We start from the raw sequence: 25668 nt of genomic DNA on the forward strand, positions 1-25668 counted from the left end.
AGACTTCATTTATACATGCTCATTAACAAAAATAACACATTTGGAAAAATGAAGTCAATGAATGGCCCCTCAGTAATCCCTTTGTTAACTTAGCTATAAATATCTACAATAATTTAATATATTAAGGATGTTTTTTTCATTGATAACTGTCATAGATGTTACCTAAGACTGAGCAGTAATAGGATTTAGAAATCAGTGTAGTTAGAATATAGAATATGAAACAGAGAATGGCCCAGTGATTTGAGACTGGAAAGGTAGGCAGGGACTTTATCCTGAAGCCTTCAGGCTATGGAATACAGATTTACCCTGGAAGGGGACAGAGAAAAATCAGTGAGAACTTAGAAGCAGAGCATGACATGATCACATCCATACCTTAGAAAAATCACTCTGGCAGCAGTATAGGGAATAGACTGAAGAGGAGTTAATACAAGAAGCTAGACCAGACCTATTGGAAGAAATGAAGTCTGAACTGAGACCGTAGTAACAGGGAATGAAGAACAGCAGCAGCCTGGGCCAAAGCTGGCAAAATGGTAACAGCTAGTTCAGGTCTGAATGTAAAGTGTAAAGAGAATCAGAGAACCATCCATAAATTTTTTTTAAAAAAAGGAATAAACAAAGTAAGATGCTTTATTTCAGATTTCAGAAGACTAGACATATTTTGACATCTCACCATAAAGAAGGCATATAATTTAAGAATATGTAAAAACTTGGAGAAAATTCTAGACTAGTTTATATAAATACTAGAGGCCTGGTGCACGAGATTCATGCATTGGCTGGGGAGGGGGTTCCCTCAGCCCAGCCTGTGCCCTCTCGCAGTCCAGGACCCCTCGGGACATTCCTCTCGCCGTTTGGGGCTCTTGCAGTCTGGGACTCCTCAAACCTTACCACCCGCCTGCAGCAGAGGCGGGAGAAGCTCCCGCCACTGCCGCTGTGCTCGCCAGCCATGAGCCCGGCTTCTTGTTGAGCAGCACTCCCCCTGTGGGAGTGCAGTGACCACCAGGGGGCAGCTCCTGCATTGAGCGTCTGCCCCCTGGTGGTCAGTGTGCATCATAGTGACTAGTCGTTCTGCCATTTGGTCAATTTGCATGTTAGGCTTTTATTATATAGGATGATTTATAAATGACTAGAAAAGGAACTAATGCTCATTAGGCAAAAGCATGCTTCTCACACCAAAATAATGATATATTTCTAACTGATAGGGTCATCATTATTCTGCTGTTATGTAGCAACTGTTATGCAAAACTAATACAAGGTCAGAACCGTGGGAAATATTGGGATGTATAATCTGAGCTGACAAAGATTAAGAATGAATGGCCAAAGAGATAAGATATCCAAAAAGGCATGGTATTAAAAACTAGGAAAGGATAAAGTTTCAAGAAAAAAGTGGTCAATAGTGTCACATGATGAAAAGTGGTTAGGTCTCAAGAATGAGCAACTATGAAATCATGGGGACAGTGGAGACAACAGATTCAGGGGGATGGGTGGCAGAAACTACTATGAAATGGATGGACAAATGAGTGGGAACTTAGAAGATGAAAGCAATGAGCAGGGTTGCTCTGTACAGAAGCTTTATGGAAGGGGAGATAGGCCAGTGGCTGGAAGGTACAAAGGTTTGAGGGAAGAGACACAGCTGCCAAATCCAATGTTTGCTTCTACGGTCCCCATAGCATCACTGCTGTTCTTTGTGCAAGAATGGCCATGGATTGGAGCAGATAGACACTCAACTGAAAGGCATCATCTGTAGGCTACATAGTAGGTAGCCTGGGATAAAGGACATTGATACTTCCTGGGATGTCAATTAGAAGAGTTTTTTCTAAATTTTCGATGGAGGAACATGGAAATAAGTGATCAACCAAGAGTGAGAACAGCAGAGGCACAGAGAACAGCCAGTTTTTGTTCCTGTTTACTTTATGGTCCCAATCCACATCATCATTTCATTAAATCTCATTTTTCCCAAAAGGAGGCATAAATGGCCTGATTTCCTGTTCCTTGTAATAAAAAAAAAACTTAAACAACATGAAACAAAATCCTTGGCCCAATTAGTCTCTTGTTTGTAAGGTGACTGTGCTCTTGATACTTTATCCTTGAGATGACATGAAATTAATTATGCACAGTTTCTTAGGTGGACAGTGCACTACTATAGATGAATAAAAGCAAACCCTCACAATGGCAGTTGCTCCATACTAGCTTGCACAAGAGAAATCTTAGACATAACCCAAGACTTTTCATGAGGAAAAGCAGGGCAGTATGTTGTGCGACGGTAAACCGATTAGCTAAAAATTAGAGAATCAAATCAAGAAGTTATTTGGTATTAATATTACATCAAACCTCAGACTAAATTAAACGTTAGAGAACATTACAAGTCTTCTAAGAATTGCATCTACCACAGTTATTACATCCGGTTTCCTGGGAGTTTGGAAGTGTTATCTGAGTCCCTCAGAAGGAGAGCACTCCAGATGAAGTCCTGGAATGTGGGCAGTCTACAAATACGGGCTGGATGTGCTGAAGAACAGAGAGTAGCAGGATACCCAACCAGCTTTTATAGGTTGAAGATAAGTACAAACAAGGAACACAGTGGGGGAAACACTCTAAGAATTCATTGAGGAAAAAAACGCAAAATATTTAAACCTGGCATAACAAAGGACTCTCTAAGTAAGGGCTGACCAAGAGTTTAATAAACAGCAGAAAAATTTCATGTTCATATATCACAAGTACCTAACATAGACCTGAATGGTCTTTCTGACTATACTAGTATAATCACACAGCTTATAGGTAAGATTATAATATAATTTCAAAAAATTTAAATAAACAAATACTTAGAGTACCAGTTTTGCCCCTGCTAACACATAATTAAATATTGTCAACCTTATTTAACATTTTATTTTGATACACTAGTTCCTACTTTAAACCTTTACTGAGGAACAGATTATATCTGAGTTAAATTTTATATTTTTCTATCAGACCCCAATAAGGTTATTCATGGTTTTCCACAATAGCTTTTGTATTGAACACCAAGTTCTATTATATTCAATATTTTAGTATAATTTACTTTGTTCATCTTCTATCCCCAAAAGCTGCCTTAGAAGATAAAACATTTCTGTTCAAGCCACACCGGCCAGGGCTCTGTTCACATTCTCTAACAATTTGATACAGGAATAATTGCTGGTTCTGTTCCCTAATGAAACTTTTAAAAGTCATAATATCTCATTATATTAGAGTCTCCGAATTAAAACATTTTAAATTGAATTTCTATGTCTATAAAACTCATTAATTATAACATTTTAAACTACTAGCTTTGCAAACAAGCTGGAAATGCTTGCATTTTAAATTATATCAAGTGAAAATTAGTGTTGCAGTCTAGCTATCTATTTAGACAGGTCAGACTGGAGGTTTTATTTACTGAAGAGACAGCATGTAACAAATGCACAGGGAGATGGACTGCACTGGCTCAGCTGTCTGCATGCCAGGTGTCAAAGAGGATTGAGTCACCAGGACATGTTCAATTTCAGAAGAATTTTTAACACCTGGTTGAATAGAAGGCATCTGGATTCTTAACATCTGCTTCCGCACTCAGTTTGGCAATATCACAAGTCATGTAGCCTCTAGAAAACTACACTGTCAACTCCTGAGAGAATGAGCAGGAATAAGACAAATAACCTCTCTGTATCTTTGTAAAAGTAGTTTGACCTCAAGGACTTATAAAAGGACTAGAGGCCCAGTGCACGAAATTCATGCACTCCGGGGGTGGGGGGGCGTCCCTCAGCCCAGCCTGTACCCTCTCTCAGTCCAGGAGCCCTCAGAGGATGTCCAACTGTTGGCATAGGCCCACTCCCCAGGGGGAGCAGGCTGAAGCCAGCAGTCGGACATTCTTGGTGCTGCTGCGGAGGTGGGAGAGGCTCCCGCCACTGCCGCTGCACTTGCCAGCCTTGAGCCCAGCTTCTGGCTGAGCAGCACTCCCCCTGTGGGATCAGGCTGAAACCAGCTCTCCAACATCCCCCTCGGGGTCCCGGATTGCGAGAGGGCACAGGCCAGACCAAGGGACCCCACTGGTGCATGATTGGGGCCGGGGGAGAGACATGGGATATTGGCCAGGCGGAGAGGGACTGCGGGAGGGCTCCAGGGCATGTCTGGCCCATCTAGCTCAGTCCTGATTGGTCGGACCCCAGCAACAAGCTAACCTACTGGTTGGAGCGTCTGCCCCCCGGTGGTCAGTGCACATCATAGCAACTGGTAGACCAATCAACTGTCTTCCCCCTGGTGGTCAGTGTGCATCATAGCGAGTGGTTGAGCATCCTTAGCATATCATTAGCATATTACACTTTGGTTGAACGGCCAACCAGTTGACCACACACTTAGCATATTAGGCTTTTATTATATAGGATGTGGAGGGTCCACACTTTCAGGACTGCCACAATAGGGATAAAGGGTAATTAGAACTAAGAATGAATCTAAGAAATCTTGGGAAGAAGATGTAATTTATATCTGCACTGTGTAATGTAGCCATTTGCCATTAGTGTTGACTGTTGAGCACTTGAAATGTGCTAGTGCAAAGTGAGATAACTAGTAAGTGTAAAATACAGTGTTCAAGAACTTAGTATAAAAAGAGGTAAAATACCTTACTATGCATCTATAATGATTAAGTGTTGAAATGGTAAATTTCTGGATATGTTGGATTAAAAAATACATTATTAAAATCATTTTACCTCTTTATTGTTATTCCTTTTAATGTGGCTATTAGAAAATTTTTTTCATTAAATTTTTTTGTTTTGTTTTTCTTAAATTGATTTTTAGGGTGGGAGAGAGAGCGAAACATTGATGTGAAAAACATTGATTGGTTGACTCCTAGGTACATGCCCTGACCAGGAATCAAACCCATGACCCTTTGGTGCATGGGACCATGCTCCAAACACTGAGCCACATCGGCCAGAGCTGGCTATTAGAAAATTCTAAAATACACTTGTGATTCACATTATTCTAATTGGACAGAGCTGATCTAGATAGATTTTCCTAAACTAGATCCAACCCAACATATACCTTTAGGAAAAAAGAACAGAATTAATATTCTGATTCACAATGTCCTGCATTATTTTGGAAGAAGGGATTTGCTGGAAAGGTAACAAATTTAAATATGGTATAAAATACTCAAAAGACAAAGAATAAAAGATGTCTGAATGAAAAAGAACTGAGTTTCCTGCTTTGGTAATTTCTGATGTGTACGTAAAGACAATGGCAATCTGAACACTTTTGGCCACACCTCAGTGAAATTTAGTTTTCAAATCCAAAGATGAATATTTTAGCAATAAGTTACTTGCTTCCATCCCAATGAGTCCAGGGACTATCTGTGATGCACAGAAAAACTACTTTACAAAAGAGTAGGCCCTGGCCCAGGAGCTCAGTTGGGTAGAGCGTCATCTCGATATACCAAGGTTGAGGATTCAATTCCTGGTCAGGCACATACAAGAATCAACAAATGGATGCATAAATAAGTCGAACAACAAATTTCTCTCTCTCTCTCTCTCTCTCTCTCTCTCTCTCTCTCTCTCTCTTCCCCTCCCTCTCTCAAAACAATTTTTTTTTAAAAAAAGAGTGAGTGGCTTCCTGAGATACTGAGTAAAGGTTACTGTGTTAAAAGATTGGTGAAAAAATATTTTTATGTCTTAGGTTAAAATAAAAAGCACATAAGAAACTGTTTTAGCAGCTTTTTAAATAAACTAACCTAAACTACCAGTTGGGGCCACATCAGATGAGAAGCCTCCACTGTATTTAGAGTCTATAAAGGAGACTATTTTTAGGCCCTGTTACTGGGTCAAGTTGTTTTGGTTTTTTTTTCTTGTATGTGTTTTCACAGTTGGGATGCTGAGGCTTTATTCTACATCCTTCTAGTGAGATGTGAAAAGTTAGCTACTTTCAAGGTGAGAACTTCCCTCCCAATCTAAATAACACCAGCCCAAGAGGAGTCGCTTTCTTTAGGTGAAAGAAACCACATCTTTCACAGGAGACTAGGCTGAGATAAGGATGTGGATTCTGAAACAAAATTCTAACACCAAAAACATCACAATACAATCAATCTTATAGATAACTGAAAATTAACCTGACTTAATATAAAAGAAATGTTGATCCTGAAACTCAGAAATTTCAAGACTTATCAGGAAGGCAAGGTGGCATGGGAGGTTTTATTCACTTAATTTATAACATAGGAAAAGAAGAAACTGCATCAGTAGATTACCATATGCGGTAAAATACTTTTAAAACGTGATTTGATGCAGTCACCATTCCTCACCAATTTCTTGTTCTTTAATAGAAAAATGTGGATCAAAACCAAGTTAATTTGAAATACAGCTTTCTTTAGTGACTAGGCTCAAACTTCAGATGGACTGCAATTCAAGTGAATTAGTAAAATGTCTGATTTTAATTTTTAAGAGGCACTCACCCTCCCCCCCCAATGTTTACTGACTGCTTACAAAATGTCACCAAGTTACAAATATTAACTTAGGAACAACTAGTTATTCATATGAAGCTTAGGAATTTAACATTTCTGCAATGCAAGAAAGGATCTGTCACCCAAAGACTAAACTATAATACCAGGAAAAAAAACAGAAGAAAAAGCAGAGAAATATATATGATTATCAGGTAAACTGGGAAGGGAGGTTTTCCACAGAATAGGGTAGCAAGAAATGATATATTTTTATCTACAGTAATAAAAGAGAAAGATGCAAATTGACCATACCTTTGTGACGCCCACCAGCCAATCAGGAGTGCATATGCAAACTAACCCAACAAAGATGGCGGGTTAATTTGCATACACAGGCGCTGAGGAGACGATGCAGGTGTTCCATACCACCCCAGCCACTCTGGGCCTCTGGGCAGTGTAGGAAGGCAGAAAGGCGGCTCTGGCCAGAGCGAAGGTGGTGCCAGCAGCCAGGGGAAGGAAGGCCCATTCTTGCACGAATCTTTGTGCATCGGGCCTCTAGTAATATATAATATATAACATATTTTTATATGATATATTTTGTAATATATCACATATATATCATATATGATATATTCTTATAATATCCATGGCTTACTAAATTGCTTAAAACACCTTCGCCCCTATAACTTTCAGTCTTTGTCATCTCACCTGTTGTTTAGAACATAATGGACAAAAGGCACAAGATTTTCCGTGTATGAGATGTTTCAGACACCTAGATGGGCATGGTTTATGTAAGTTCACACATACATATGTTTATTTGTAGTGATGTTGGCTGGATTGCCTTTTTTTAAAAAAAAAAATAAATTTTACTGATTTTTACAGAGAGGAAGGGAGATGGATAGAGAGTTAGAAACATCGATGAGAGAGAAACATCCATCAGCTGCCTCCTGCACACTCCCCACCGGGGATGTGCCCGCAACCAAGGTACATGCCCTTGACTGGAATCGAACCTGGGACCCTTGAGTCCGCAGGCCGACGCTCTATCCACTGAGCCAAACCGGTTAGGGCTGGATTGCCTTTTTATGTGAACATTTTTTTCTAACAGAACTCGTCTGGAAACTCTAGCATCTTTTCTCTTTATTAAGCTTCCTTCTCTTTCATTCCTGTTATCTAGCTAGGTTCCACATCATGAAGATTCTTCCATCCCTCACACTTGATCACATGGCTACCACCCTAGTGGATGTACCCATCAATTCAGGAATTAACTACAAAGCTCTTCTCTTCACACTCTCCCCCCCCCCCCCCCCCCCCCAGCCTAAGTACCTCCACCCATTACCACTGGTTTCATTATGTTGTTCCTTTATTTAAGAAACTCCAATGGCTTCCCACTAACCACAGGAAAAAAATGTCCAAATTTCTCTGCCTGGTGATCTGGCTCCAGCCCCCATGCAATCCTACCCACTTCCCACACAGTCCCAGCATGCTTCCATTATTACTCCCTAGTTCTCCCCTTTAAGCCTTGTTCATGTTGCTTTCCCCACAGGATTGCTGTTCCCCACTTTCTTTTGCCCATCCAAGTCCTATCACCCTTCGACAGCCAGCAGCTTAAATGACTACCTTTACATCAAGGCCTTTCTGCACAGCTCTGCACACAGTGATCTCTCTCTGTTTTCCTCTAGTGCAAACTGTTTCTATGGCTTTCACACGCTGCTTTGCTTTGTGATGTCATATGTTGGCCCTGCCTACCCTGAAGTTGGAACCTTTTTTGAAAAACAGAACAAAACAAAAACAAAAAGTCCCTTACCTTTGTGTTTTCTGTAACATCTACCCAGAAGCTAAACAATAGATGGTAACTGGTAGTTACATTTTGGCACAGTGGCTCCACAGCCCATTTATGTACATCCAACACAACATATACAGACTTCTCATTCTTATTACCGACTTCCCATCCAATCCTCTGCACACCCTTATTCTTTCCCTCAAACTCTTCCCCTCACTGTCCACATACTTGACACATCTCCTGGTCTTCACTGTGGGCAACTTCCCTTTAAAATCCCAAACTGGTTTCCTCCTTTGCCCTTCACCTCCCTGACCTAAGTAAAATCGGGCTCTTTCTTAAACCCGACTTTGCCTCCCTATCCTGTGGAAAACCTCCCTTCCCTGTTTACCTGATGTAAATGGTGAAGTAGACAAACTCATCCTCACTTGTCACTGTTATTTCTGCTCCTCCTTTGACCATTTTCTCCTTTCCCATCCACCAATTTTTTTAACTTCTGTGTTACATCAGCAACTAGTTTATAATATTCAGCTCCACTCTAAGCTGTCAACCTCAGTAGATTCACTATTTACATCAGGGGTCCTCAAACTACGGCCCGCGGGCCACATGCAAATACAAATATTGTATTTGCTCCCGTTTTGTTTTTTTACTTCAAAATAAGATATGTGCAGTGTGCATAGGAATTTGTTCATAGTTTTTTTTTTAAAACTATAGTCCGGCCCTCCAACGGTCTGAGGGACAGTGAACTGGCCCCCTGTTTAAAAAGTTTGAGGACCCCTGATTTACATCATCAGACCTTCATCCTCATGCACTATTTCAAATTCCATATTCTCCACTCAGTGGACTGGCATCATCTCTCCACAGCTGCAAGGCCAACCCCAACACTGACAGTCCTGTGAGGGCTCTAATTTGAGCCTCTTGGGCATCTCTAACTCAAACTGATTTAACTGCTGGTTCTCACCATTCCCCCACCACACCTGATTTCTGTGCCTCCATACCTTTCACTAGTCCACTTCTAATGCTGCTCCCTAAACCATGTAGACTTCGGGCAGTCTGGTTAAAATACAGATCTCATAGAGCTTCTAATTCAGTACATGAAGTGTCAATTTTCCATCTTAGCAACACCTGAAATTTTAAAAAAATGCCTGAGTCCCATGCCTAGAAATTGATATAATTGGCCTACATTTGGGCTTGGATAAATATGGCTTTAGAAGTTCCCCTAGGTCAGTGGTTGGCAAACTCATTAGTCAACAGAGCCAAATATCAATAGTATAACGATTGAAATTTCTTTTGAGAGCCAAATTTTTTAAACTTAAATTATATAGGTAGGTACATTGTTATTAACTTAATTAGGGTACTCCTAAGGCTTAGGAAGAGCCACACTCAAGAGGCCAAAGAGCCGCATGTGGCTCGCGAGCCTCAGTTTGCCGACCACGGCCCTAGGTTATTCTGTGTATCAAAGGTTGAAAACAAGGTACGCTAGCGTGAGATCTGTAAATTAGGGCTTTAACATGCATCAAGGTAACTCTGTGGTCTGTCAGTTTTAAGACCTTTGTGTTAGGTATTTCCTGGCTAGAATGGACTTCCTTCACACTGTGGTGATCTTAGGATCGATCACTTTAGGTCTCCACTTTCCAACACCGTCAGTCCCAGCCCTGCACCTGTCTTTAAACTTCCAGGATATAGTCCTAACTCTTTAGGCTTAATTAGGGTCATCACAGCCTGGCCTTCTAATTATTTTAGGGCACTATCACTCTAAATTATTTCCAAACTTTCATTAAAACATGACATAATTTTTGGAAAAAAGCTAGTACTGCAGGGCTACATTACTTAAGTCATAAACACAATCTACATAGAGCTGTTAACCTGGGGTAAAAAGGAAGAATCACTAAAATGGCTCAAAGAACCTGGCCGGTATGGCTCAGTGGTTGAGTTTTTACCTACAAACCAGGAGGTCATGGTTCAATTCCTGCTCAGGGCACATGCCTAGGTTGTGGGCTTGCTCCCCAGTAGGGGGTGTGCAGGAGGAAGCTGATCAATTATTCTCTCTCATCGTTGATGTTTCTATCTCTCTGAAATCAATAAAAATATATTTTAGCCCTAGTTGGTTTGGCTCAGTGGATAGTGTCAGCCTGTGGACTGAAGGTCCAGGTTTGATTCTGGTCAAGGGCACATGCCTGGGTTGCAGGCTCAATCCCCAGTAGTGGCATGCAGGAGGCAGCTGATCAATGATTCTCTCTCATCATTGATGTTTCTAACTCTCTCTACCTCTCCTTTCCTCTCTGAAATCAATAAATATATATATATTTCTAAAAGTTTATATATATATATTTAAAAATAAAATGACAAAGAAAAACGTTATTGATGGCAATCAGGTTCCTAAGCAAACTCCTAGAAGCTCTGTTTAATCCATGTGAAGGCTGAAAAACAAACCAGACACTAGCTGCCTTTCCTTGCCCCCACACCAAGGCCTTCCTCACCTGCTGGTGAACTCTGTCACCATCCCAGCTATCCTGGCTCCCTTGCCCTGGAGGACCAAGAACATATTTTCTTGACTTAGGCTTTTCACTGCTGTAACTCAGAACTCCAGCTCTAGAAATCTCTCTTCGACAAATACACACATACACATACACACATATCCTCCTCCTCCTCCTCCTCCTCCTCATCATCATCAAGTTCTTCATCTTCCCCCTTGCTCTTCTAACTCTTGCTGCAAAACCTGAGAATAAGTCATTTTCCCTCCTGTGATGATTCAAAACATCGGTGGTAATGGCAAACCTGCCAATTCAAAGACCCATAAATTCTGAATGCCATTTAAAAAAAAAAAAAAGGAAAGGAAAAAATGCTACCATCCCTGAAAAACCTTGTAAGGTACCAGAAATTGCCTTCAGAATCTCTAGTTTTTCTACTTATCCCCATTCTCTCCTAATTTAGCCTATGTTTTCTCAGAGCTTAAGTCAAAATTTAAAAAAAATTGAACTCTTCTTTTGTTTGACTAGTAGTACAGGTCCATAATCTGTTGTTCACACTTCCAAAGTCCTATAAGCTCTTGAAACTAAAAGGTTTTTGTAACTCATTTGGTGACAAAACAGACCTTTGTTGAGCTCTTTGACAATCCAACCTGATCTGCTTTCATTTAGCATGAACACAGACACATTTCACTGAAGAGCTCTTAATATGCTTGATTATGGTGAATATTAGGTGTTATGGTGGATATTATATATGTACTACATTACCTTTCTAGAATCTGAAAACTCTGAATTCCAAAGCCCCAAGGGTTTCAGATAACAGTCTGTAGACCTGTGTGCACACTGCATCAATTTCTCCAAGTTTTTATTCCAAACCTTCAAGTTTTCAGTTATCCTAAGATAAGTGAATATTTTTGGAAGGGTGATCACTTGAGGACCTACATACATTCAGATACCTGTTTCTGAAAGCACGCACATGCATTGTTTTAATCAATTTAGAACAGCTACTGTGGAAACACAAGCTAGCTGCAAGTTAATAACTCCCTAGATCCGCCCTGGAGGCCGGGGTACCAACAGAAGGAACTGGTTTTGCCAGCAGATGGGTGACATATTCCTTCAAAGCATTTCCCCAAGTAATTCCTAACCATAACTCCAATTGACCAATCATCTGGACCCACATTTTAAAATGTGCCATTTATTACTGTCCACTTTGCTGCGCTGCTTTCATGTAAAGAGTTCGTCCTAACAATTTCCAGTTATCATGGCCCTTCGATATTTTTGAAACACTTACTAAATCGAAACATTATTCCCACTACTTTAAAGAAGAATGAGTTATTTTAGTTAAGTTTTTAGTCACGGAAGAGGGAGGTTTTAAGAAATGAATTGCAAGGAGGAATAAAAAACATGTGTCATGCTCTCCAAACTTTTCCTATTTGTCACTGGCAGCCGCATGACAAGTGATGATCTTTAAATGGACCGAAGCAAACTCTCAAAGTGTTTAAATGTGATTTCAAATAAAAATCAGAAATTTTTGTGTGTGTGTGAGCTCCCAGGTAACCAGAGTCATAGCCACCAGTAAAAACAGGGGAGCGGGGATGTGCCATTACATCATCTGGCAAAATGTAGTTGAAGCCTGAGAGCGCTCATCAAATAAACAGAAGGAAAATCCAGCTGGGAAATCATCCCTGTCAAGTTTAGGCAACTTGAGTTTAAATAAACAGGTTAAAAGGCCACCCACTTCCCCCCACAGGTCTGTACCACAGGAAGAAGAAAACCATCACCGAGGCATCTGCCTCCCACCACCCCGACAGCAACGCGAAGGTCTCACTGAAGTGGAAACTCGCCGCGGAGCCCCTTCAATCGGAAGGAGGAAGGAAGGAAAAGCGAAGGAAAAGGGCTAATCTCCGCTTCTCAAAGGTAGGCAGGCAGACAGCTCAGTGGAAAACCCACTCCCGCCCGCCGGGCACCTTATCCTCATCCGGCAGATAACGCCGACTCCAAGGTGCTGGTCCTTAGAGAAAATGCTCCCTCCCACCCAGAAAATAACCGAAAACGGCCCGCGGACCCGGGCACCCCATTTCCCGAGGGTGGAAGGTGCGCTGACCAAGAGATCGCGGCGGTCCACAGGGCACAGCTCTCACTCGGCCCCGGGAAGGGGGCCTAGGCGCTTCTACCCGGGGATTCCGGGGGATCCCCGAGGAGACACGGCCCCTGGGTGCCCCTGGTCCTCCCTCCCCATGCCCGCCGTCGGGTGCCCCGCGGCCGCCGCCAGGCACCTACCGCAGTCGCGCTGGCGCCCGCGGACACGATGGGCGGCAGCTTCTCGCGCTCCGGCTCCTTCTCCTTCTCCTTCCCTTTCCTCTCATCCGCCAGCGGCGCGGCAGGCGAGGGCACCCGATCCGCCTCGCTCATGTCGGCCAGGGCGGCGGGAGCGCGAGGCGGCGGCGGTGGCCGGGCTGCGTCTGGGCTGGCGCTGCTGCCGCCGCGACCGCAAGAGGGCTCTGGGCCCCGCTTCCCCCGCAGCCGCCGCGCCGCCCCCGCCGCGCGCCCGCCCCGCGCGCACCCGGATGCCCCGCCCGCCGCCACCCCCGCGCGCGCCCGGGCCGCCGCCGCTCCCGCCGCTCCAACCCCGCGGCCGCCCCCGCCGCTCCCGGCTTGGCACTCGTGGGTCTGGGGCGCGGGCCGCGCCGTCCCCGCCCACCCCCTCTTACCCGAGGCCCCAGGGCGGAGGTGCGCCGCCGACGCCGGGACGCCGGGACGCCACGTTTGCGGTGTGTCGGGGACACGGTGTGGGGAGTCCGTACCGGAGGCTCTCACTCAGGTGGCGATGGATGGAGAGCTCCCAAGGGCGCCTGTCGGGCGGGGACCGTCCGGCTGGGGACGCCCAGACCCGCAGGATGTGGGCTGGGGGCCTTTCCCTCCCCTGCGCCCACCAGGTTGTCCCGGGCCGCTGCTGATCCCTGCCATCCCTGCCGCCCCCTCCTTTCCCAAGAGAGGCCTGTGTCCCCAGCCTGCACATTCCTCTCCATGTGGCCGATCCTTTCTAGATGTCCTGAGGACCCCCATCTACAAAGGAAAAGCCTGGGGAAGAGGGAGTGAGACGTCGAAGGCTCCACCTTCGCCATCGCAGGGCCGGGCGGCCAGGCCACACTTTCCATTCCGGTTCTTCCCGAACCCCTTTCACTGCCAAGTCCGCCTCTCCCTTCCCGCTCCCACGCGCCTGCATCTTGCTCTCTCCCCGCATCCCTTTGCTGCCTCCTATCCCTCTGTCCCTTCATGTTCCTTTCCTTTTATAAGTTACAGATGGACAGACCCAAACTCTGCTGCGTAATCCTTAAAATGTCAGATCATTAATATGGGCAAGAACTTTAAAACTGAAGAGGAAAGCTTTCAGTCATGAAATTAAAACAACCCCTTACCCCCACCACCAAGCCACCAAGACAATTCCCTTTCTTGTCGCCCCCTCCTTTTCCTTTTCTCAGTGGGGAGGGGGAGAGGGGAGCTGGGGCGGAGTCACCTGCTGATCGGAAGGAAAGGAGAGTGAGAAAGCGCTTTTCCCCTATTGAAAATAGGGAATTCCTGGACATTCAGGTCTTCAGAATTTTAGATTGTGGCTTTCTTATTTGATTGGAGGTTGAATTTTCAGATCAAGGATACCCAGATGCAAATATAGGAACCAAAAATACCTCTGAAACAAACCGAAGGATGGGGTGATGTCTATCTATTGTTTCACATATTTCCTTTATTAGCATAACTCAGTACTAATTACAGTGCATCATAAGATTAAGTTGCATGTTTTTCAAACCCAGAATTTGTAACAAGCAGGTCTGAGGCAAAAATGTAGTGAATATAATAAAATTAGTATTCAGTATTACCTTATAAAAATAATAAATTCTAACTTTCATTTAGAAAAAGGCTTTCTAGTTTTAATATAGTTGCAGTCATCACCTATTTAAATGTTAATTAGCGCCATAACCGGTTTGGCTCAGTGGATAGCGCGTCGGGCCTGCGGACTGAAGGGTCCCAGGTTCTATTCCGGTCAAGGGCATGTACCTTGGTTGAGGGCACATCCCCAGGAGGGGGTGTGCAGGAAGTAGCTGATTGATATTTCTAAGTCTATCCCTCTCCCTTCCTCTCTGTAAAAAATCAATAAAATATATTAAATAAAAAATAAAATAAATGTTAATTAGCAAAAGGTATGGAGTAAATGCCATATAGTCAGCAAAAAGTATTTCATTGATAATTAGGCTTGGAGGGAAAATATGTATAAATACATTACTTTGAAGCATTCTCCTTAAAATATATTTTTAAAATTATTTCCCAGGATTTTCCTTCCTTATTAAGCCTCTGAAATACTCATCCTATACACAGAAACCTACACTTATTTCATACTTTTAGCAAGTCAGTATGCAATCTTTTGGTACAGCAATAACTCAAATGCTATTTTATAAGTGGAAGCTTTTATTTTAACTATAAATCAATATATTTTGTGCCACCAAACTAGGTTGATAGAATACTAGGGGGAAAAATATTCCTTTCCTATTGTTTTCAACTGGATTTAGAAATTTGTGATTAAAATGTTTGGATGAGAATTGCATGCCTTATGCTTTCTCTTTTCATGTGTGAGACTAAATAGAAGTGTGTATGTCTGTACAGGCAGTCACATTCAATAGAAAAAAATGCTTAAATATTGGCAGAATAAGGCAGGTCGGAAATTTTAATTTGTTGATGTTTTCTTCTGCTTTTTATTAAATAGCTTGCTCTCAGTGCACCACCCCATCCTTCCTTCAAGCGCTTGCACTCCGGGGTGGGGGCTGGAAGGGGGGAAGAGGACCCTGGGAAGCTGCAGTGAGGGTTCCAGGGGAACAAGTGGGCTTGAGAGACACATTCCCAACCACCAGCAACATGCTTCCGGCAGCCCAGGTGGGAGAGAGAGCAGGACATACAGAGTTCTGTACAAAAGCGTAGAGAAGATACTTTTCAGCTATGCAAGTGTCAGCGAGAAGTGCAGTAGTGATGGCATCCAAGCATAAACTGGGAATTAGGCAGGAGGAACATTTCATATCCCTAAGTCTAGATTGAAAGCCAGCGCTCATTAATTATGCCTGTGGGGAATGGGAGTTTGGGGGAGGGAAGGATGGGAAAGTTAGCGAAGTGGTTACTTCCATGAAAGAAAAGGAGACCAAATTACAAGTGATACTAATCTAGAGAACAATAGTGAAGTTAGTTCTGACAGGCCATTTAGGAGTGCTTTATAACCAATACCTTAATTATTGAAGGAATAGCTCTGAAATAGTGAACTTTTGGTTTGTTTGTTTTTAAAAGAAATAATCTTTTTCACATTTCAACTTGAGCATTGTCCCAAAGTAGTACACTTGAGGAAATAAACTTACCTTAGCCATGCTGACATTGGTAACATTGTTTTAACGCCTCAGGTTTAATGACTATAGCTTTTTGAAATTATTAAAAATAGCTCCTTTTTTACATAAACAATACATTGTCAATTATAGAAAAAGATAGAAAATGCAGATTAGCAAGATGAAAAAAATAAACTCTGGATCCTACTCAACATCAGCTAATCACTAAGACATGGGTCCATATCTTTACAAAATCCATCTATCTATTTATCTATCATCTATCTGTCTACATACATAATGCTTCTTGATTTGTCTTTATAGAAACAGAACATACTGATCTGTTTGAATCTGTGCAACTCATTCTTTAGAATACCCCCCGTGGTGTGGAAAATCTATCTTTAGAAGATGAATTTTTTAAAAATTGCACAATGACATATAGAGCCAAGACTGAAGAACAGATGATCATCAAGCATTATATTTCGAACCAGACCTCACTTGAATCGATTCTTTTTCTCTGGATTCCCATGGCCATTGACCTAGTCAAGGCCCTCAAATCTCTAACCCAAATTATTTACATAGCTTGCCAGCTGGTATTGCCTTCAGTCTTTTACCTGCTCCAATGGCTACCAGAAAGACCTTTTCAAAATACATGACTTCTTAGCAGTCCTTTGTTTAAAAATACTTCAGTGGTGCCCAGCTGGCATGTCTCAGTGGCTGAGCATCGACCTAGGAACCATCAGGTCATGGTTTGATTCCTGGTCAGGGCACATGCCCAGCTTGCGGGCTTAATCTCTGTGCAGGAAGCGGCCAATCAATGATTCTCTCTCATTGATGTTTCTATCTCTCTCTCCCTCTCCCTTCTTCTCTGAAATCAATAAAAGTATATTTTTAAAAAATACTTCAATGGTCTTTCAAAGCAAAACTGAAATCCCTAGTATAGCGTTCACTTGAATTCTTTGCAAAAAAAAAAAAAAAAAGCGTTTTCCTAATGTTTTAATTAGAATCAATTGTGTGTGTTTTTTCTTTCTGCTGCCAGAGCATGTTGCACATACACCTATACACCGATTACATTCCACATTAGTTGTTTGTTACCCCTTAGGCTTACTAGAAGAGAGGAAGCGCCTGCCTAATTTTTCCTTGGATCCGCACATACAGCACACTGTCCGGAGTGCACTGGTGAGGAGGCACCTGGTAAGCTCAGAGTAAATGAAAAAATATGTTTTCTTGATGTGCCTTGTAAGGGTCTCTGAAGAGTTACAGTTTCCAAGAAGAGTTACAAAAATGCTTCAAGTGATGGGCTGTGCTCATTCAGATGATTGGTCTGGTTTGTGCTACCTTCGTCCTGCCTGAAATGAGATGTGTGTGGATATGGTGCTCCAGTCGTGTCCCTATGAGGCTGCAAGCATGGGGATAAATGTCAAAACACTTAGGACAGTGTGGTGGAAAGATAAAGAAATCTGGGACTTTTCTGAAATGATGGAACTGACGCACCAGCTTGGACTGCCCAGCTCTGGATTTCTTGTTTTGTGAGACAAATTCCCATCTTGTTTAAATTCTTGTTAATTGGTTTTTCTGTCATTTGCAGCTGAACACATTCCTGTTACACAGTGTGCACACACACACACAAACCCCAGAACTAGTAAATTGTTTGAGTTTTGACTGGCTTACCACATTGTTTCCATTGTGAAGATACAAACCCATTCAAATAAAACATGTTATCTTAATTCTAAGGTTAATAGGAATTGTAGTGACATTTGTAAAGGCATAAACTTCAGAATTAGAAAAGATGCGTCTATATTTCAACTGAAGATATTTGAAAGAGAAAGATTAGGAATTCTGAAACTTGGATTTTAATTCTGGTTCTTCCATTTTTAACTAATTATGTGGCCCTGGCAAAATCACTCTGTCCTTGAGTTAGTTTCCTTATTCTTGCATGGATGTTGTGAAACAAAACGAGTAAACATACAAAAGTGCAAAGTCGTCAGGTGGGGATGGGAAAGGGCAGCCTTCACATTGCATTCTGTGAGAATGGTGCTCTCTGGATGCAACTATACCATCGGAGTGACTGTGGAGTCTGGGAAGAATAGTGGGCATTGTGGTGTCTTCCCAGCACCCATTCCCTCCTCTTCCATTGAATGCACACTCCCCACCCCCATCCATGTGTTTTAGAACCATGTCTCTGTGTCTGGTTATAGGAGTTGGCACAGGCTCAGAATTAGCACCAGTGGGGTCCCAGCTCTCGACATCCCCTGAGGGGTCCCGGATTGCGAGAGGGTGCAGGTCAGGCCAAGGGACCCCAACAGTGCACAATTGGGGCCAGGGAGGGATGCGGGAGGTTGGCCAGCCAGGGAGGGACCACGGGAGGGCTCCAGGGCATGTCCGGCCCATCTTGCTCAGTCCCCATGGGCCGGACCCCAGCAGCAAGCTAACCTACCAGTTGGAGCATCTGCCCCCTGGTGGTCAGTGCATGTCATAGCAAGCGGTTGAGTAGCCTTAGCATATCATTAGCATATTATGCTTTGATTGGTTGAACAGCCAACTGGTCATCAGGACACTTAGCATATTAGGCTTTTATTATATAGGATTGATTTCAGAGAGGAAGAGAGAGAGAGAGAGAGAGAGAGAGAGAGGGAAACATCAATGATGACAGGTTCGATTTCTGGTCATGGCACGTACAACAAGCAACCAATAAATGCATAAATAAGTGGAACAACAAATAGATGTTTCTTTCTCTCTCTGCCCCCCATTCCTCCAAAGGTCATTGCTGGATTTGATGAGGGAGGATACCATAAATAGGAAAGGAGCTGAGGGAGAGAGTCCTCAGTGACTGCCAGCCAGGAAACAGGGACCTCAGCCCTACAACTGCAAGAGATTGGACCTGCCAACAGCTCGAATAAACCTAGAAGTGGGTTCTTCCCAGAGTCTCCACACAAGAGCCAGCTGGCCAACACCTGACCTCAGCCCTGTGAGACCCTAAGCAGAGAACCCAGCCTAGTCCAGCTGATCTTAAATGGCTCTTGTCTTTAGCAGCTAAGTTCTTGCTAATTTTCTAATACTGAAGTAGAAAACTGAACCTCAGAAAAAATGCAACCAGAATATTCCAGGTAAAAGGATTCTAGTCCACTGGTTCCCTAGACAGAGGTGTGCTGTAGACAAGGAAACTGAAACTACTGGCTATTGCGCACTTGTAACCCCTACATTAAAGCCATACATTTATTATCAAAAACTGCTACACAGATTTACTTGATCTTGATAAACATCTTACCCCTAAAAACTCAGATGAAATAAGTTAGGTGAAATAAGTACAGGCACACTTTGCTTTATTGTGCTTCACAGGTGTGTTTTTTACAAGTTGTAGGCAAGACCCTCCACCAGCAAAAAGATTATGACTCGCTTTATTGCGCTACGACATGGTGTTCTGGAACCCAACCTGCAACATTGCTGAGGTATGCCTGCATGTAACTGTTAGCTAAATTGTGGCACTGGCTCTAAATGTGAATGATAGGACATTTTTAAATCAAACAAGAATCTATCTGAGTTTAAAACTGATAAGTGCTACTGATAAAGCAGCTGTGTGAAAAGAAAGTGGAAACAGACTTAAAAAAGCAGGCTTGAGATTCCTAATTACTGGAACACAAACTCAATTCCACTTAGTTTTATTAAACAAAATTTACTCAACACCTACTACATGCAAGATATTAGTATTAATCTTCACATGATGAGGATGAACAAACATGCGTTTACCCTGTAGGAATGCCAGTAAAGGCACATACCTACATAAATATGATGCCAGGTAGAAGGTGAGGGAGGCACAAAGAACCGTGGGAGTGAACTGGGGGAGAGCTTACTTGTAGCTGGGAGGGTCAGGAAAGGTTTCATGGAGGAGGTGTCATCTGTGACCATGGCTGAATTGAGTTTCTCCCCAAGTTGATTTACATTTTATGAAGGATATATCTCATTAGAAATGTGCCCCTTGAATTCTTGTCCCATCAATGGCCTGAAATCTAAACAGAAGGAAAACCAGGTATAGCATAGAATTGCTATGCTTCTGAAGTAGCTATGCAGAAACTTTTTTTAGACTGAAGGTTGTATTTGATTTGTATTGTCTCAGCATTGGCCCATAACTGCTTATTCTCTTGTATTTTCATAAAGGCCATGATGCTTCACCCTGGGATTAATGGGGAGGAGCAAGCACTTTAAATGTGAAAAGATATAGCAGTAACGTTGAGAGAGCTGCTTCATAGCTGAGAGGAATAGGAGCATCTCCAATCTCCTTGGTAGTGTGTGATTTCTTCTCTCCAGGCCAGGCAATCCATCCCTAGACTCCTTTTAGCCTCTGTTTCAAGTGTTCTTCTTACATTTTTGGAATATTTCCTCAAATTTAGATACATCATTTATGAAAAGGCATGGCAAAAATATACAAAGAATCTGAGAAGTAAGATACAGCTTTTTAGCCGAAACCGGTTTGGCTCAGTGGATAGAGCGCCGGCCTGCAGACTGAAAGGTCCTAGGTTCAATTCCGGTCAAGGGCATGTACCTGGGTTGCGGGCACATCCCCAGTAGGAGATGTGCAAGAGGCAGCTGATTGATGTTTCTCTCTCATCGATGTTTCTAACTCTCTATCTCTCTCCCTTCCTCTCTGTAAAAAATCAATAAAAAATATATTAAAAAAAAAAAAGATACAGCTTTTTAAAAGCATTTTTTTCAGCAGGAACAGTGGTGTTTAATCTTGATCACACTGCCCTCTAGTGGTGATATGAGGGTATTAGCGCAGTAAACATTTCCTTTCAGGTAGTTTTGTTCATCACATTGAGATTCTATTGTATGCTTCGCACTGAGGTAGGCTCTGAGAATACGGAGATGTTGACATAGTTCCTACTCTTGTTGATTTCTTGGTCTAGCAGTAGAGGTATTTACCATAGCACAGTGTGAAAAGAAACTACAGCAGAAGTATGTACAAAGATCTATGAGTATGCAGAGGAGAAAGTAATTAATCCTCCCTAAGTGTGTCTGGCAGGGCTTTTAAACACATTGCACTTGAGAGGCACCTTGATAAATGATAGGAGTTTTCCTGGTGTGTGTGTGTTGCTTCATGGTTGAAGGAGCAGCCTGAGTAAAGGAAGCTGGTCCTTTATTAACTACTAGAGGCTCGGTGCACGGATTCGTGCACTGGTGGGGTTCCTTGGCATGGACTGTGGGGATTGGGCTGAAACTGGCAGTCCAATGCCACCTGCTGCTCCTGCCTGCCGTTCCCGCTCATCCTGGCCCTGCTGCGCCTGCCACAGGCTGGCGCCCAGTTAGTCCCGATCTGGAGAGGCTCTTGGAGCTCAGCGGCGCTCCTGCTGTGGGAGTGCACTGACCACCAGGGGGCAGCTCCTGCATTGAGCGTCTGCCCCCTGGTGGTCAGTGCGCGTCATAGCGAACGGTCATTTGGTCACTTAGGCTTTTATATATACAGACAGTCCTTGGGTTACATCGCACTTGACGTATGTCATTTCGTGGTTGCGTCACCATCTCCCACTTATTTATAAAAAAAAAGTTCTGTCATTTCGACGTATGTACATATGTGCTTTATGTTTTTTATTATTTATTTACCACAAGTAAAGGTCAGGAATTGTTATCTTTCTTTTAAATTTCTTTTACTGTTTCACTTCATCACTGCTGTGTATGTGCTCCACGTGAGTGACGTAGGTGCTTATGTAGGTGGGTTCTGACTTACGGTGAAAATCGTGTTACATCGTGCAGTAGGAACGGATCTCCGACGTAACCCGAGGGCCTACTGTATAGATTAAAATGCACAATATGTCCAGGTGACAGCTAAGTGCCTCTCATGTGAGATTGAAACATGCTACAGCCTGATGCTGTAGTCCTGCTTTTCCACCCATACCCACAACATGCTTCACAAACCTATAGGTCCTATATTAGAAAGTTGGGACATACTAATCAAATAGGCATTTACATCATAGTCATGATTTTACTCTATCAGAAATAATATATATCTATATATAATATGAAATACAATTTATATAATATTAAATAAATGACTATTTCTTAATAATAGCTTATTGTTAAAACATACACTATAGTTTTGATCCTCCCCGTGCTAAATATATAATACTAATTTTCTTTTGCCATTGCTTTTAAAATTCTTATGTTCCTTAATTTATGGGGAGGAGGAAGTTAGAGCTTAAAAAATACACTTACTGAACTGTCAGACTCCAGTGGCTTGTGGATCTGCCAACTTGCTGTGGGGGTGAATATCTTTTCCTTTATATGTGCAGAAAATGCTGCCACTTCCTAGCTTCTGGCATCCAGTCAACTCTTGTGCAGAGTCCTGGACTGCCCCCAGCTCAGCCACCACTGGGCAGCATGCCGTAGGCAGTTTCTCCTGGTGCTCTCTCCCCAACTCTGCCCTTTTCAGGTCTGTGGAATGGGGTGGGGGTGGAGGTGTAAGCAGGGTAATTGGCTATGACCCAAGATTGTTTCCTCTACAAAAGCAGCATCCTGTAGGGTTCTGAAGGCAGACGGATTGGGATCAAATCCTGGCTCTGCCACTTACTGGCTGTGTGATATTGGCAAATGTTTTGGTCTCTCTGATCTCCAATTTTCTCATCTGTAAAATAGAGATATTAATATCTACCTCCAGGATTCCTGGAGGGATTAATAAGACTGTATGAACAGTGCCTGGGCCAGAAAAAACGGTCAGTAAAGATGCATTCCCTTCCCAACTCCCTTCATTCTTTGTAACAAGCATCAGCTATTCCAAACTTCCACTTAGATACAAATATGTACAATAGTACACGTTTCATGTGTATTCCCTTTTGCCAAAACTACCTAACATATAGGAAGGGCCTTTTCGTTTGAAACTCGGTCTCATGTGCCTCACCTCATCGGATCCTCACCCAACCCTCTGAGGAAGGGCACCTTGGGAAGGGCCTCCAAGCCACGATGGGGACATTATGTTGGGTCCTCGGGTTACGTCAGGTTACGATTGTGCTGTGAGACATAGATTCTCTCGCTCTCTAACTTGGGCAGGCATGAACTCAGTTCTTCTCCAGCCTTGATTCTTGGCACGAGCAACCAAACATTTGTATTTTTAGAGTCCCCTTTTTTGGGGTGAACGTTTGGTGTGTAGAACTTTCCTCCAACGATAATTTTGACACTAAAAATGCATCAAATTATTTCAAATCCTGGCAAATTTCAAAAATATGAGTGGGTAACTTAGGAAGTATCTATTCTCAAGAAATAACAATGGTGTATGATCCAAGAGACTTGGAAAAGAATTTAACACACACACACACACACACACACACACACTTTCAGAAATTGAAATTGACTTAACACATTAAGATTATGTTACTTGGGTGTTTCTTTTAAATGCTAAGGAATAAGTTTACTTTGGCATTAGAGACAAACATTTCTAACCCACAGGAAAGAGGGCAGAGAGCTGGGTTCACCAAATATTATAGCAGAATTACTGTTGCAAATGCAACCCATCCCCAGTGCAACACCGCCCTTCTCCTTCCTGCGGCTTTCCTTCATGGAACACCAAGATCAATAAGGCAATTAAGGTAGAGATTCAGGGTACATACCAGTCATCATGTGCGGTTTCAGAACATACATTTGCAAGGGTAAAAGAAACACTCCAAAGGAATAATTACACATTCACACGTGTAATTACTCACATTTGCTTGCGTTCTTCATTCCTTTTAATTTCTCCTCCTACCTCCCAAGTTTTGAGAAAGAAATACAAGATGTATTTTTCTATGTTTTGTACAAATCCCCCAGGCGGGCTGCTATAGTTGTTAGTAACAGGTAATAGTAGACTTGAAGTGACTGCGTGTTTCTGAGTATTTCACCACGTGCAAAGCAATGCAAGAACTCAGTGTAATAGTTCCGTGCACTTACGTGAGGACAGTTAATCTGCTGATATATACTAGTTGAACTGGGGGGATTTTCATTTCTAAAAGAAAGGAGAAAGTAGATTATCTTTTGAAATCTGAGAAATCAGCTCTAGCTGGCTTGGCTCAGTAGCTAGAGCATCAGCTTGGGGACTAAAAGGTTGCAGGTTCGATTCCGATCAAAGGCACATGCCTGGGCTGCAGGCTTGATCCCCACTGTGGGGTGTGCAAGAGGCAGCCAATCTCTCCCTTCCTCTCTGAAATCCATAAAAATATATTAAAAAAAAAATAAAATAAAATCTGAGAAATCACATATCTTTTCTTTGGCCTAGATTCCTGGCATATATGTAATAGTAAAATAATAATTGTCCACGATCCCACAGCACAGAGATCATTGCTAATACACACACATCACATTTATGTCATTTATTTATGTATAACATAACATGTGTGTGTTATATGTGTGTATGCAGAGCATATGCCAAGTTACCCACATCAAGAGGGCCACAATGAAGTGGTCCCCAGGCCACGGCTGCAAGTTTGCCAAAGTGCTGCATGCTGGGCACTCGCCGGCTGTTCTGTGTCCCACAGCTCCTATACCAGTAGCTGTGCAGTAGGGAGGAGAAGACGCAAGTGGATGCACATGGCAACTAGGGAGAGAAACTCTTCCTTTTCCAATGTTCCCTGCTGATAAAGCTTACCACTGTGCTTGCTGCAGGAAAAATGCTTGAAGGGCCCATCTGCATTATCACAGAGCAGACAATGAAGGGTGTACATTGATAACTCGCCCACCACCTGAGCAGAGGGGAGGGGGAAACTTGCCCAGACAGTCCCCCCCCCTCCCCGCCCCCTTTCTCTGGTTTCCCAGGGTGCAGTAGGTGACGCCCTGTGAACGCTCAGCCCTCATCATCTGTCCTGGAAAGTCCAATTTAGCTTGAGTGTCTCCCATAACTCCCATTTGCTTAATCACTTATCACACTTACAAAAAACTTTCCACAATGCCAAAAAAGGAACAACAAAAAAAGACTTCAGTGGCTGTGATCTGTGGGCCCTCTGGACCCTGGGCCTCGGCAGGAACCCTCTCTCCTCGCAGGGTAAGTGGGCGCCTCTCCCTGGAGACCCTCAGAGCCACTGGCCATCCCCTGCCCCTGCTCGATCCCTTGCCAGTTCTCTGCAGCCGTTCTTTCTCAGCTTCTCCACTTCTGCATCTCCCCACACTCTTGTCAGAGGATCCACTCTGGGCAGGGGACTTGGCCATCTCTTTTATCAAGGTTTCAGGCCACCCGCTTTGAGCTCTTTAGGCTTCTCTTCCCTCTGCCTCACATGTTCTTTTTCTTCACATCTCTGAGAGGAAAATGCTTCTTGCAGTGCCTGCCACAGCCCTGCGGGGTGGACAGGAGCTTGCCCTCTGGCTGTAGTTGATTACAGGTCGGACTCAGAGCCAGAGCATTCGTTGCCAGGACTGGCCAATCCAGGTTTCCCTTTGAGAAGCCAAGTAAGCACAATGATTGTATCTCATGCCTCTGTACAGACTTGGGGTCAGGGGTGGAGTGGCAGCCTGGCCGTGTGCTGGGAAGCAGAGAGCAGAAAGGGAAGCCTGGGGTCCCAATGTGAGCAAGGTGGAGGGAATGGCTTCCAAACCCCTGGCTAGGTCCTGAGAAGCTATACCTCCCAACTGGGGTTCTGGAAAGTTCCCCTGAATCCTGTCGGTAACCTCCAATTCTTACTCCTGCTAGTTTTCATGGTGTCTGTT

At 43.2% G+C, this 25668-nt stretch overlaps 1 protein-coding gene and 1 long non-coding RNA gene across 5 annotated transcripts in view; one reads left to right on the forward strand and one right to left on the reverse strand.

Moving 5' to 3' along the window:
- The window catches only part of HECTD2 (HECT domain E3 ubiquitin protein ligase 2), a 60102-nt gene extending 47005 nt beyond the window's left edge, over positions 1–13097 (reverse strand). For all 4 annotated transcript variants that reach the window (XR_011473564.1, XM_070432715.1, XM_070432716.1 and 1 more), the window contains exon 1: positions 12938–13097. Coding sequence is in view for 3 of the 4 variants with exons in the window: in XM_070432715.1 (XP_070288816.1) it covers positions 12938–13069 (132 nt within the window). In the remaining variant the exon portion in view is untranslated. The remainder of the gene's footprint in view (positions 1–12937) is intronic.
- The window catches only part of LOC139021893 (uncharacterized), a 45448-nt gene continuing 32103 nt past the window's right edge, over positions 12324–25668 (forward strand). The window contains exon 1 of the long non-coding RNA XR_011473565.1: positions 12324–12574. This is a non-coding gene — a long non-coding RNA (uncharacterized lncRNA). The remainder of the gene's footprint in view (positions 12575–25668) is intronic.

The sequence above is a fragment of the Myotis yumanensis genome, unplaced genomic scaffold (assembly GCF_028538775.1).
Source record: "Myotis yumanensis isolate MYYU_CA2020_CCGP unplaced genomic scaffold, mMyoYum1.0.hap1 SCAF_13, whole genome shotgun sequence".
Classification (NCBI taxonomy): Eukaryota; Metazoa; Chordata; class Mammalia; order Chiroptera; family Vespertilionidae; genus Myotis; species Myotis yumanensis.